Below are 14,351 nucleotides of genomic sequence, written 5' to 3'. Positions count from 1 at the left end.
GAGCTAGATCTTCTCTGCACTGATTTATTCCTCAAATATAACAGCCAGGTAAAATCCAAGCCTTGTTTTCTAGTATTTATTTTTCTTGAAGATTTTGAGGTCCCCTTGCATGTGTGGATTTCAGGTTTTCTTTGCATCAAAATAAGCTTAGCTTTTAATTCCATGTTTTAACAGTAATTTACTTATTTTTGTTGGGAAGGCAGAGAGAGGAAAGACAAAGAGTAAGTAGCTGCAATGACTGGAGCTGAGCTGATCCAAAGCCAGGAGCCAGCAGCTTCTTCCTGGTCTCCCGTGTGGGTGCAGAGCCCCCAAGGCTTTGGGCCATCCTGTACTGCTTTCCCAGGCCATAGGCAGGGAGCTGGATAAAAAGTGGAGCTGCTGAGACATGAACAGGCACCCATATGGGATCCCAGTACTTGCAAGGCAAGGATTTAGTCACTGAGTCATTGCACCTGGCCCTGCTGTATATTTTCTTTCTTTTTTAATGAGTCATTTCTTTTTTTAAAGATTTATTTATTTTTATTGGAAAGCCAAATATACAGAGAGGAGGAGAGACAGAGAGGAAGAGCTTCCGTCTGTTGATTCACTCCGTAAGTGGCTGCAATGGCTGGACCTGAACCCATCTGAAGCTAGGATCCAGGAACTTCTTCTGGGTCTCCCAAACGGGTGCAGGGTCCCAAGGCCTTGGACCATCTTCGACTGCTTTCCCAGGACACAGCAGGGAGCTGAATGGCAAACAGTGCCACCAGGATTAGAACCAGTTCCCATATGGGAGTCCTGTGCTTGCAAGGTGGGGACTTCAGCCGCATGGCCACCGTGCTTGGTCCCAAAACTCCAGGTCTTGTCTTCTAGCTGCTTCAGGTGGTTGTAAAGCTGTGACTGGGAATATCTGTTGTTTTTCAGTCCTGGTTGTATCCAGGAGCCAAGAGCTTCTTCGAGGTCTCCCACATGGATGGGAAGGGGTCTAAGCAGTTGAGCCATACTCTGCTGCTCAGGTGCATTCGCAGGGAGCTGAATGTGAAATGAAGCAGCTAGCACACAAACCAGTGCCTAGATGGAATGCTGGCATCACAGGCAGTGGTTTACCCACTAAGCCATAGCGCTGGCCCCTGGATTTTTTATTAAGAGGAATAAGCTGTTCTGAAGAAGTAAATTGGGATGAGGGTGAAGGAAGTAAGCTCCTAGAGCACTTGGAGTTTCCTCGGGGTTCTGTAAAGCACGTGCCAGCACCTTGGCAGTTTTGTTTTGTCTTAAGATTTATTTTGATTTGAGAGTCTGATTTATAGAAAAGTAGAGATACAGAGAGAAAGAGTGCTTGATCTTTCATCTGCTGGTTCACCCCCACTAAAGGTCCCAAAAACCAAAACTGAGCTAGCTGATCAGGATCCAGGAGCTTCTTTCTGGTCTCTCATGTGGGTGCAGGGTCCCGAGGAAGCTGCATGGGAAGGGTAAGCAACCTGAACATGAACTCCTGCCCTTTGCAGCTTTGATATTACAGAAGTGTTGCTTTCACTTGCTTTCTTGAGCTCTCTGCCATGTGTATGGTACGATTCTGTAGTTATGGCAGGAAATCTTATTCAGATGAGCTTTTAAATTGGGCTTTTCTTTGCCTTTATTTTTCATTTGTCTAAATTATAAATTTTTAAAATTATTTTCTAGGTATCATAGCTGCGAATGTATTTGTATTCTGTTTATGGAGAGTCCCTTCTCTACAGAGGATGATGATCAGATATTTCACATCCAACCCAGCCTCAAGTGAGTCTAACTTACGTGGCTTTATTTTGAAGTGGGGAGGGTATTAATTCAAATGCTATAAAAAGTTGAGTTACCATCAGCTAGGGCTTAAGTTGATTGTCCATATGGGGTGCTGGTGTTGCAGGTAGTGGCTTTACTCACTACACTGCTGGCCCCTCAACTTATTTCTCTTCCACATTTTCAACAAACTTTTTAGTTGCCTGAAATGTGCCTTAGACATAGTAAGTATATAATTATTTTTTGGTGAGTTAAGATTATTGCATGTTTATTCCTTGAGGAAAATATTATGTAGTTTTATATCTGCAGTTGAAAAAAAAATCCATACTTTTTTTCTAATTGACTTTTGCCAGAAGGACAATTTCATTGATTTGTGAATTTTTCTTAGTTGCTTAAGAAGTGCAAAAGAAAGCTTTTTACTACATTGAAAAATGCTGACTTAACCCCTCTTGTTTAAGTTTTCAGCTAGCTCTGTTTTCCTTTCCCACATTTGATTGGTTTCCTGATCACTGTGGCTGTGTGTTTCATGATTACCACACTGTTTCTCTCTTGTAGAGGTCCTGTGTTCTCCAATGTTACTGTCGACATTCAGTCATTTCTCCTTATTTCACATGGCTGCTAACATGTATGTGTTATGGAGCTTCTCCTCCAGCATAGTGAACATCCTGGGTCAGGAACAGTTCATGGCAGTGTACCTGTCTGCAGGTAATACATTTTTCATCTAGGGACCTTCAGGAGAATAAGTGCTTCCACCCATCTGCCCAAGGGACAAAGGGAGTGGTTACAGCCATGTTTAAACTGAGAAAATGCCCAGAACACATTAGTTCATCAGATTGGAGGTAGAGAAGTTTGCCAAGGGCAAGCTTGAGCTGTTTTCCTGTTTGCACATGACTGATTTCTTGGTGCATGGGTTGTTTGGGCATGTTTAATTTTGAATTATTGAGGAGAAATGGGAGTTGGGGATTAGAAGTTAAGTATACCATTTTTAATCTCACTATGCCTTGCTTTCTTTAGCTCAGGCCGGCCCTTGTGTGGATTAGTGGTTCCCAGACTTCCCAGCTGTCTCATTCATTTGGGTCTTTATTAAGTAGTCTTAAACTAGCTCATTTCCCTTCAGTGTGTTCAGTTTCCAGAAAGCTTTAGATCCAGCAGGATGGCCATAATTGAATTTGTTTTTTCATCTTTTTTTTTGCAAGAATGCATGTTGATGGCCATGGCCCTAGCAATGGCATGATTTCTTGATTTCAAGGAAGAAACAGAGTGCCTGATTCCTGGTCCCTAGAAGCTACTAAGTTGACAGTTGGTCAGTTTTTACTTGCCTCTCTCTGTTTTCTAAATTTACTTACGCCATAAGATATAAAAATCAATTTTTAAAACTTCTAGTTTACAGTGTATCTGGCAGTTGTGCTAAGCACTGAGCTTCAGAAACACAAGATATGAGGTTAGATCCTGTTTCTGCAACCAGCTGTGTGGTATGGCAGAAATGACTGAACTTCTCTGGAGATAATAAGAATTGGCCTTTTCTGGGCCCTCCGCAGTAGCAGAACAGCTAAAGTTCTCACCTTGTACGCCCTGGGATCACATATGGGTGCTGGTTCTAATCCTGGCGGCGCCGCTTCCCATCCAGCTCCCTGCCTGTGGCCTGAGAAAGCAGTAGAGGACGGCCCAAAGCCTTGGGATCCTACAGCTGCATGAGAGATCTGGAAGAGGCTCGAGGCTCATGGCTCATGGCTTTAGATCAGCTCAGCTCTGCCCATTGCAGCTGCTTGGGAAGCAAATCATTGGATGGGAGATCTTCCTCTCTGTCTCTCCTCTCTGTGTATTTGACTTTCCAATAAAAATAAAATAAATCTTAAAAAAATAAAAAAAGAATTGGCCTCTCTTGTTGAGGGTTTTTGAGGAATATCCTTGGCTTGTGTGGTAAGGGTAGTTCTCCCCCGGCCACTGGTTGTGGTGCTGTGGATGTAGCGGTTCTGATTAGCTGCTGTTAATTACTGCCTCATAGGAAGTGGTCTGTGGAAAAAGTTGCCTTGAGCTCCTGTGACCTTGGAGCTGAAGGGGCCTGAAGGGGTCTGAAGGCTTAGCTAGCTAGAGTGCCTGCCTGTGTGTGTCAGCAGGACAGTCCCAGACCCAGAGGTAACTGCAGACCTGCAGAACATTCTGGCCCCTGTGTCGCTTAGCAAGTCATCCACATGGGTCAGAGTCGTCTTTCCCTTGGAAAGACAGGAAATGAGGCTAATATTCATCCTTGCCTCCCATTGTGTGACCCAGATGGAAACTGAACATTGTTATTCTGTGTGGGAGAGAGCTAGGTGTTTAAACCATTTTTATATTCACTTGTTGCTGAAATATAACTTATTTCTCAGGTGTTATTTCCAATTTTGTCAGTTACGTTTGTAAAGTAGCCACAGGAAGATATGGACCATCACTTGGTGCAGTAAGTATTTCTAATTTAAACTTATTTGCTTTTTAGAATTTTGAATCATTTTAGACAAAGTTATAAAATTAAGGTGTTTCTGTGTATGTTCCACTCTATTTTTAATTAATATCATATAGAATCATAATTGTAATGCTTAAAATTGGGAAGTTAACGTTCAGATAAAACTATTGGCTAATCTACATCTGATTTAAAATGTATACATTTGTTGTGAAGTTTCAAGCTATAGCTTTAAACTTTTGGTCAAATATATTGTTAATGCAATACAGTGCACGTCAAAACGAGTAAGTCAGAATATGACCTAATTAAGCATTGGATAATTCTGACTAATTAGGGATTTAAAACTGGTGGTATATCCAGTTTAGTCGAGATTGAATGGCTCCTGTGTAAACTAGATGTGCATTACAATACTTCTAGAACCTGGGCCATAGCCAGTGGGCAGATGGCTAAGATTCTTGCGCTCAGGAGCCCATATTCTGGATTCCTTAAGAAAAAAAAATGTTAATGTGTGTTCTTTTTTGGGTGTATAATGGCAGCTTTCTTGATACATGGACATCTTTCTATAACATGTCTTTACAGACTGTGTATTAAACTTGCTTGTATGTAAGTGCTGATACATTTAGCACAGTGAGGAGCACGTGGTAAGAAAGGCACAGGCAGCAGGTACTCAGCCTTCAAAATCCGTATAGACAACATAGGATAAAAGCATTATTCCCAAATACTTAAATTCATCCTTTGTTAAATTGAAGAAAATCAAACCATTAGTTCAAGTATAGTGGCATTTTTAATGAGAAATCTAGAAAACACTTTTAACAAAATTATGTTAAAAATATAAAGTATTGATCTTATTGGCCTAATCATCATTTTTCATTAAAAATAGAGACCATGGGCCCACCACGTTAGCCTAGTGGCTTAAGTCCTCATCCTGCACGTGCGAGGATCCCATATGGGCTCTGATTCTAATCCCGGCAGCCCTGCTTCCCATCCAGTTCCCTGCTTGTGGCCTGGGAAAGCAGTCAAGGACAGCCCAAAGCCTGCACCTGCTTAGGAGACCTGGAAGAGGCTCCTGGCTCCTGGCTGCTGATCTCTGGCTGTTGCAGTCACTTGGGGAGTGAATCAACGGATGGAAGATCTTCCTCCCTGTCTCTCTCCTCCTCTCCATATATCTGACTTTTCAATAAAAATAAATAAATCTTAAAAAAAAAATGGAGACAATTAAACTGTATTTGTCAGTTACCATATTGACACTAGGTTTCAAGAATCTGTTAAAGGTTGGTTTAACCATTTTGAATCTCATTTAAAACAATTGTTTTTCCCTGCTATAATATCAGGAAGTTTTTCTCTGATATTCACATTTCCAAGTTTATTTTTCTGAGAAACATAATTTTTTTTAAAGATCTATTTTATTTTTGTTGGAAAGGCAGATTTACAGAGTGAGGGAGAGACAGGGAGAAAGATCTTCCATCAGCTAGTTCACTCCCCAAGTAGCCACAACAGCCAGAGCTGAGCCAGTCCAAAGCCAGGAGCCAGGAGTTTCTTCCGGGCCTGCATGCAGGTGCAGGGTCCCAAGGCTTTGTGCCATCCTCAACTGCTTTCCCAGGCCACAAGCAGGGAGCTGGATGGGAAGCAGAGCAGAACAGCTGGGATACGAACTGGTGCCCACATAGGATCCTGGGTGTGCAAGGTGAGGACTTTAGCCACTAGGCTACTGTACCGGGCCCCAAAACAATTCTGAATCTTGAGTGAACAAATATATAATCAAGTATTTGTTGGAGGAAGCAGTGTCTTATGAAATGTTTGTTGGATAAGATCTTTTTTTGCTTGAGGTATGAAGTTTTCCTAGGCAAAATTTGCTCATCGATGTTACGATGATCGACTTGCAGTGATTTCATTGGTTTTAACCATAAGTGACCTGATGTCTATATAAACAGAATTCTTGTGCTAGGTTAGGACATTATCTTGAATCTCTTCCTTACCAGATTACAATTTATGAAGAAAAACCCTATAGAACATTTTCACTTGATATGTCTTGCGCTTTGCAATATGGTTCTTTTATAGCTTTTTTGAGTGGCTGCTGTAAGGTATTGTTCTATATACATTATTTATAGCAGTCTAATGGTCATATCATTTTTACCAGTTTGAGTGAAATATAAAACCTTCCTCCTTCACATTCATATTTCCTGCCAAATCATGATTGTTTTACCTGCCCCTACTGCATTCATTTTGTTAGTGTTGGAATTTGCTTTAACCACTAAGCATGATTTTTAAATTTTAAAGGGAGAAGAAAAAGTTACTGTATTTGCACATATTTTTGTTCGGTCTCCTACGTGGCCACAAGGGACCTAAGTACTTGGGTCACCTTCCATTGCTTTTTCAGGTGCATTTGCAGGGAGTTATATTGGACATAGAGAAGCCAGAACCTGGACTGGTATTTCCAGTATGGGAAGCCGGTGTCACAGAAGTTGCTTAATGTGCTGTGCCACATTATTGGCCCTTTCAGTCTGTTTTGCTTTTGTTGTTCAGTTTGGGTAATATCTCTTTCACTCTCTTTACTTTCTAGTCTTACTTTATGTTGAGTTATTTATTTGAAAGGCAAGAGACCAATTTTCTTTGCATTGGTTAATTCCCCAAATGATTGCAACAGCCAGGTCTGGACCAGGCCAAAGCCAGGAGCCAGGAACTTCATCCTGGTCTCCCACATAGGTGGTAGGGGCCCAGGGACATCCCGCTGTCTTCCCAGGTGCACAGCCAGGAAGCCAGGTCAGAACCGAAGTAGCTGGGACTTGAACCAGCACTCTGACAAGGGATGTCAGCATTGTAGGCAGAGGCACGTGGGTGATTTCTAGTGTTGTGTCTCCAAGTCCTCTGGCTTTTTGTTTTTTTTTTTCTGTCCTTTCCATTTTGCTTTGAACCCATCCTCTGAGTATTTTTACTTTGGGTATTACCTTTTCTGTTTCTGAAGCTGACACTTTCTGGGTGTCTTTTTCCTTTGCTGAGCCTTTTTGTTGTTTTTCTGTATTGTTTGTTTCAAGCATGGTTGTACTTGCTCACTGAAGCCTTTTTATGATAAATACTTTAAAATACTGGTCAGTTAATTCTCTTGTTTCAGTTTGGGCTTGATGTCATCTTTTCTCATTCAAGTTGAGAGTTTTCCTGGTTCTAGGTGTGATAGGTAATTTATAACGGAATTACAATTTTAATTGTAATTTTAATTGGTCTAACGATTTGGGATTTATGTTGTCAACTTTGGATCTTTAAAACATCTGTCGTAATAGACCTGTTGGCTGCTTCTTGGTGAGAGGCAGGGAGTGCACTCCGGCCTGCCAGCTCCCCGTCTCGCCTCCAAGAGCATGTGCTGCGTTGAACTGTCCTGCGTTTTTACTTTCCTCTAATGAGTGACAGTTTCTGTCTTTGGAGACTGGCAGGAAGGTGTTTTGTGGACTGTCACCTAGAAGAGTTTTCAAGAGGTGATTGAGACCTGTCTCTGCCGTGAACTTGGCTGGCAGACAGGCTTATGCTCAAGTGCTCACCTTTCTGCTCTCTCCCGTCCTGTGACGGCGCGGTACGCTCCAGGTGCACACTGAGCGTTCCATCAGACCAAGTGCACTGACTCCTAGGCTTGGTTTCTGCTGCCTATGGCACTTCATCTCCTTCTCCTCCTCCTGGCCACTTTCCTAGTACAGGTTCCTGTTGCTTGTTAGTGCTAGCGTACCCCTGTGCTGCCTTAGCACACTGCACCTCCCTGTTGTCAGAAGGCAGGCTCTGCAGGGCTTGTTCCCTTGCTTTTCCCATCATCCGGCGTAGCGGTGCTTGTGTATTTGAAAGACTAACTATTTATCCTGAAATTTTATTTAAATTGCGTGGTAAGATCCATTTCCTTGAGTAGTCTACTACTTAAGGGAATTGCAAATGTGCCCAATGTTAAGAAAAATTAGATTAGTATCATTTATCTAGAGCATATCTCACAGGCATTAAATACTCAGGTTAAAATTAAAATAAAAACAAAACAAAAAATAAATACTCAGGTTATGTGCCAACCAGGAAAAACAAAGACAATAAAAATTAAATATCTTTGCAGTGATAGTAATTGTTCACCTGTCACAAGAAGTGGTTGATGTGTTGGCCATCGGATCTGGTTTTGGTTTTAGATTTCTGTTTCTAGAGAGGAGGTGGTTGGAAGAAGGCCTGTGTGTTCCTAGGGGAGGCTGTGGGGCGGCCAATGTAAAACCACAGGGTAACTTTCATTCAGGTTTTAATGATAATGTTTAGTTGCTTTATACAACTGAATACAAATTTCACATGAGACTTGAAGATAGAGCCTTATACTTGAAGGAAATTAACACATAGGGCTTTGGGCTGCTTGTATTCTTTGTGGTTGGGGAATGCAATTGGAGAAGCTTAGGAAGTTGTTTATTGGGCATTAAATGAGGTGATGCCAGTGGCACACCCCATGCTGTCCCAGAGCTTGGGGAGCCCTCCCAGACTTGCCAGTATTTGCGGGACAGCACTTTGGCGATCTGGAACATCTGGGGGCCTACCTACGCTGCCAAGTGGGAGCATTGAAGCTTTGTGCTCCCCTAGGAATGAGGGTCAGAGAAACTTGGCAAGTCCTACAACCTTCGCCCTTTGTGGCCTCTGATAGCCACACACAATGTTTCCTGCTCTTACCAATGTGTCCCTTTGCAGTCTGGTGCCATCATGACTGTTCTGGCTGCTGTCTGCACCAAGATCCCTGACGGGAAGCTTGCCATCATCTTCCTGCCCATGTTCACCTTCACAGCGGGGAACGTAAGTCCTTTCCCGGTGTACACGGGGACCACCTTGCCTGAATGCCCACACTGCTGTCGGGATTGTCATGCTGAGGTATCAGTGTCGTTTCCCTTCTGTTCTCTCTTACCGGCTTTCAGGCCCTAAAAGCCATTATTGCCATGGACACAGCAGGAATGATCCTGGGATGGAAATTTTTTGATCATGCAGCACATCTTGGGGGAGCTCTCTTTGGAATGTAAGTTGGTGTGTAATGGGTTGTTAATCTGCTTGCTGGGGTCTCCGTCCACCCCAGGAGGGCAGAGAGGGCGTGCTTGACCATGTGCTAGAAGTGGGAACTGGTGGGCATGGGAGGGTTGGGGAAGCCTCAGTGTGGTTGCTCTGAACTTAGCCCTGCTCACCTCATGGACGGGATGGAGAGTGGGACCCTCCCCTGCCATGATGCCTTGTAGGGCCAACCTGTGTCTCTGTCTTACACCTAACCCAAGTCGCTCAGGATCTCGGCCTGTCCCCTGGTCCGGGCTGTCCTTTCCTCTCCCGAGCTGTGGGTCTGCCTGCCCACCTCTCCCTTGCCGCTGCTAGCCTCCACCCCTCTAGCACTTGGGCATGCGTGCTGAGCAGGGGGCGGGGTGCTTGCTTGGCTCTGCTGAGGGCCTGGATGGGTGCCTGGGAACCACAGGCTTGGGGACCACCTAGTACACACAGGTCCTGGGAAGTGACCCTTACGCTGCTCTGACTCCCAGGCAGGAGGCTGTGATCTTCCCCAGGCTGAGCAGCAGGGCTGCCACCCCATCACTCTGCACTGAGCACAGCTGGTGTTTTTGGGCTTCGCCTGAGCCGAGGCTCCTCTGTGAGCTCCCAGCCTGTCTGCTGGCAGCCCCATCAGCGGAGCTGTCCATGCCATGGGCCCAGTGCCCTCCAAGCCTGTCTTGTTTTGCAGAAGCGTTGCCCTTTACCCTTGCTTTTGCCTTGTTTGCCCTTTTACTTTGTTTCATGACTTTGCACTTTGTTTCGTGACAGTGGGACAGTTGAGTTTTGTGATTATGGAAAAGAAATATAAAAATCTATTCTTCTAAATGAGGCAGTTGTGCCCAGTAGGCGTTGGCAGTAAATGCCATTATGCTATTTTTAATTCTCTGTGATGATTAAAGAGTAGCACCGGTGGGCTCTAGCTCCAACCACAACACGTTATAAATAGTAGAAACTGACCTGGGCTTGCCGGTGAGAGGCATAAAGACTCAATGTGGAGAAGGTCTTATGTGGGGATCCTCCCCCAGGCATTCATAAAGGATCTCCCGGCAGCTCCTGCACCTCAGAGCTATAATTATCAGGCCTTTTTCTAGTCTGGAAATTGGAGCGCATGGGTCTGAGAGGTGGAGGATTCCTTTTCTCTCTGCTATTTCTAGTTTCAACTTGTCTTTATTCACTAGAGCTCAGTGACATCCACAGTTCATCTCTAGGTTTAGAAAGCTACGATCTTTCTGAAGGCCCCAGACTTTGTTGGCAGGACAGGTTCCCTGGTGCCTGCCTGTGCATTGCCCTCGCTGTGTGTCACGGAACACGTATGGTGGTCTTCACATGCCATATGGGAAGCTGAGGACTTGAATCCTCACAGTAAGGAAGAGAGCTTGTCCAAGGTCACATGACTGATGATCGTGGCCCCGGAGTTGCAGGCAGCACTGGGCCACCGTGAGAACTGGGCACTGGTGAAGCGCTTTATTGAAGTGAGTTTAGCAAGTCCACCAGTTAGGCTTGGCTTAAGGAGTTGTTCAGAATACTGTACCAGTAAGATGGAAATTCTTGACTCTTCCCTTGGAGTAAGTTGAGTAAAAAGATACTTTTTTGTTTAAAGATTTATTTATTTTTGCTTGAAAGATGGAGTTATACAGATACAGAGAGAGGTCTTCCATCTGCTGTATTATTGCCTGAAGTGGCCACAGTGGCTGGCCCCAACCTGGGAGCCAGGAGCCTCTTGCAGGTCTCCCACATAGATGCCGGAGTCCAAGGACTTGATCCATAATTGACTGCATTCTCAGCATTAGCAGGGAGCTGATCAGAAGTGGAACAACTGGGATGAGAACTGACAGGCAGCAGTATGGGAAGCCACTGCCTCAGGTGTGAGATGAGCGTCCCACTCCACCGTGTTGGCTTTGAAAAGACACTTTATTAATGGAGACTTCCTCACAAGAGATTTCATCCATTTTTTTTTTTCAGTTGCATTTGAGTCTTACAGTGAACTCTTTCACCTTGCTTTAAATTCACCAACCAATTTTTATTACAAGCCTCTTAATTTTAATTTGTTAAAGGTGTATTTTTCTTTCTGCGGGTTTTCTGATTGTGATTTTATTTTTTCAGAATTTTAATATGGACTGTATTTTCAGTGTCAGATTTTTTTTTAAGATTTATTTTTTATTGGAAGGTCAAATATACAGAGAGGAGGAAAGACACAGAGGAAGATCATCTGTCCAATGATTCACTCCCCAAGTGGCTACAATGGCTGGAGCTGAGCCAATCTGAAACCAGGAGCCCGAAGCCTTTTCTGGGTCTCCCAAACCAGGTGCAAGGTCCCAAGGCTTTGGGCCGTCCTCGACTGCATTCCCAGGCCACAAGCAGGAAGCTAGATGGGAAGTGGGGTGCTGGGATTAGAACTGGCACCCTTAAGGGATCCTGGCGTGTGCGAGGTGAGAACTTTAGCTACTAGGCTACTACCCCAGGCCCCATAGTCAGATTTTAATTATTGAGTATTAATTTTAATTAAGGTACAAATGAAGCCCTTTATAATTAGGATACATGATCAGAGCATTTAAAAGAACATCAAAGCAGAGACCGGTGCAGTGGCTCAGTTGGCTAATCCTCTCCCTGAAAGTGCTGGAATCCCATTTGGGTGCTGTTTTATGTTCCGGCCACTGCACTTCTCATCCAGCTCCCTGCTTGTGGCCTGGAAAAGCAGTGGTAGATGGCCCAAAGTCTTGGGACCCTGCACCCACATGGGAGACTAAGAAGAGGCTCCTGGCTCCAGATCAGCTCAGCTTCAACCATCTGGGGAGTGAACCAGCAGATGGAAGATCTTTCTCTTTCCTAAGAGAAGCAAAAAAACATCAAAACAGCAATACCCATTTGATAGAGTGTTTTGTTTTAAACAGGTGTCTGTAAGATGCAAAGGCTGACAACATCAATTGTCTTCTTCATGGGATATGAAGCCTGCAGATACTGGGCAAAAATAAGCGCTTCAGTCTTATAGGCTCTCAGCTAACCTCCATGCCCGGCTGCTGCACCTGCCCTGGAGAGAGCCAACTCTGCTGGGCTGAAGTGTAACCCCTCATCCCCATGGCTGCAGCTCACAGGGGACACCCCTCAGTGCTGCTGGCTAGCACAGTGGTTAGAGCACAATGCTCTGCCTCAGACGGGGCTTCTCAGCCCAGGGACTTCTGCTCATGTGTACATGTGTGAGTGTATGCACACTGTGCAAGTCACTAAGCCTCCATGCCTCAGACCCCTCAGCTCACAGCATCAGGCCATTTTAGGATGAGAATTGGGACTGCGTCCTGTAGGATAGGCAGCATGTGGTGCAGCTGACCCATGTGGCTAGCCAGGTAAGGTAACAGGCCACTGTGACTGCCAACACAAATGATTTGTCATCCTGACACCTCATGCTTGTCCGGGTGAAGAGCCAGCTTGCCCCACTAGTAGAAGCCTGATAAGTCAGTCAGAAACTGTTAGCACCCGGGTGGGCCTCCCCCTGTCTGCAGTGGGTGCTTGCAGGGCTGTGTGAGGCGAGGCAGTGCATGGGAAGGGCTCACAATGCCCAGCACTCGCCCCTGGGCTGGCCTCTTCCCTGCTCCCAGGGCCTGTTGCAAAGTCCAAGTCATGTACCGCAGTCAGAAGTTACTCAGCCCCTTTAATAAGCTCCCCAGTAAACAGCAAGGACATTTGATCTAAAGACAGTGGCAACTTGATGTGCTCCTAGTACTTGCCATGTGTTATCTGAGTGTGGGACCTGTATGTTTTTTGTTTCTGCAGATGGTATATCACTTATGGTCATGAACTCATTTGGAAGAACAGGGAGCCTCTTGTGAAAATCTGGCATGAAATGAGGACTAATGGCCCCCAAAAAGGAGGTGGCTCCAAGTAAAACATGGGGCTTGGCCGTACTAGCCAATGTGTGTGGCCTCTGGCCCCAGCGCTTGGCCCTGGAGGGACATGGTGTGGACCTCAGCCAGCAGCGCAGCCAGCCCAACAGTTCATGCCGCGCATCCCACTCCACCTGGACACGTCTTCTGAGCAACTGAATTATGACAGTGTTGTGAAATAAAGGTTTCTATCTCTAGTTTGTAAACAGAGGGACACGTGGTTCTCTGAGGGCACGGGGCTGCTACGTCTGACAGGGCTGGAGTGTGGAGTTGGGGATAGCGCTGGGCACAGGCCCGGTGGCAACGCTGAGGCCTGGCTTCTGCCTGCTGCCTGGCAGCCCCACGCCCCATGGGTCTGCCTTTCCGGGCCCGCCCGCCGCCTGGCTGATCTGGGCTGTGAGGCCTTCTCTCGGGTGCCTTCCGAAATAGCAGCCACTGTGTTTCCTAAGCTTCTCCAAGAAAGGTAATGCTTTCTGGCAGTGAGTGGCATATACAAAACACTATTTTAAGATTTTGCTTTCTAGGTTAAAATTGTAACTGAATTAGAGCTTGACAGCAGTGACTTAAAGTCATACTTGAATCCGAGCCGAACTGCATCTTACGTGTAAAACACGCACTTTGTAACTGGAGCGTTTGCTGAGGGCATGCAGAGGTCGCCAGCACCGTCACCGTCTCCCAGGAGCGCCTGCTGCCCCACAGTGCCGGAACTGCTTCCAGGAACTGCAGCGAGAGCTCTCTTTCTTGGAAGGATCTGCAGGAGAGGTTTTAATCTTCTGATGATCTCAGTGTCACCCCAAATCTGCACCTTTGCACTGCGGAGGAGTGAGGGCCCTGATGCCAGCCTTTGTGGCTTAGTGGCCCCTGGCAGGGCCCTGCTGGGCAGGCTAAGCATTGGACTTCCAGAACATGAGTGGTAGCCATGCCCATCCTGCCAGGGGCTTGAGAATCAAATGGCGGCACCTAACAACCGTCTGGTCTTGGCCATTCTTGGCCTCTTTGTTCCTCCTGGTCTTGTTTCTTTCCAGGAGCTCCTTGTTCCTGCCAAGCACAGCCGGTGTTTCCTGCAGGAGACAGCGCACTCTCCTTCCAGCCCTGACTGCCTGCAGCGGGACAGCCGGGAGGCACCGCCTTTGGCCTATACTGTGTGACTTTCGAAGGCGTTATGCTGACAGCCCTGTGACATGAGGCTGGGAAGCTGGCTGTTCACAGACTCACTTTGCTGGGGACCGACCAGGGCGCGCCTGTGCTTTGTGGCAAGTGGGGAG

General features: G+C 45.7%; 1 protein-coding gene across 4 annotated transcripts in view; it reads left to right on the top strand.

Annotated features, from left to right (window-relative positions):
- Nucleotides 1-13,292, top strand: part of PARL (presenilin associated rhomboid like) — a 37,192-nt gene extending 23,900 nt beyond the window's left edge. For 3 of the 4 annotated variants that reach the window (XM_004577765.3, XM_058662157.1, XM_058662158.1), the window contains 6 exons: nt 1,660-1,755; nt 2,308-2,457; nt 4,119-4,189; nt 8,876-8,977; nt 9,097-9,194; nt 12,977-13,292. In XM_004577765.3, the coding sequence (XP_004577822.2) occupies nt 1,660-1,755; nt 2,308-2,457; nt 4,119-4,189; nt 8,876-8,977; nt 9,097-9,194; nt 12,977-13,088 (629 nt within the window). In that variant the 3' untranslated portion in view covers nt 13,089-13,292. The remainder of the gene's footprint in view (nt 1-1,659; nt 1,756-2,307; nt 2,458-4,118; nt 4,190-8,875; nt 8,978-9,096; nt 9,195-12,976) is intronic. The other variant, XM_058662156.1, reaches the window with a different exon arrangement.
- The last annotated feature ends 1,059 nt before the right edge of the window (nt 13,293-14,351 follow it).

The sequence above is a fragment of the Ochotona princeps genome, chromosome 3, assembly GCF_030435755.1.
Source record: "Ochotona princeps isolate mOchPri1 chromosome 3, mOchPri1.hap1, whole genome shotgun sequence".
In the NCBI taxonomy this organism is placed as follows: domain Eukaryota; kingdom Metazoa; phylum Chordata; class Mammalia; order Lagomorpha; family Ochotonidae; genus Ochotona; species Ochotona princeps.
The sequence above is the reverse complement of the archived record's forward strand: the minus strand, read 5'-3'. Positions and strand labels throughout refer to the sequence as shown.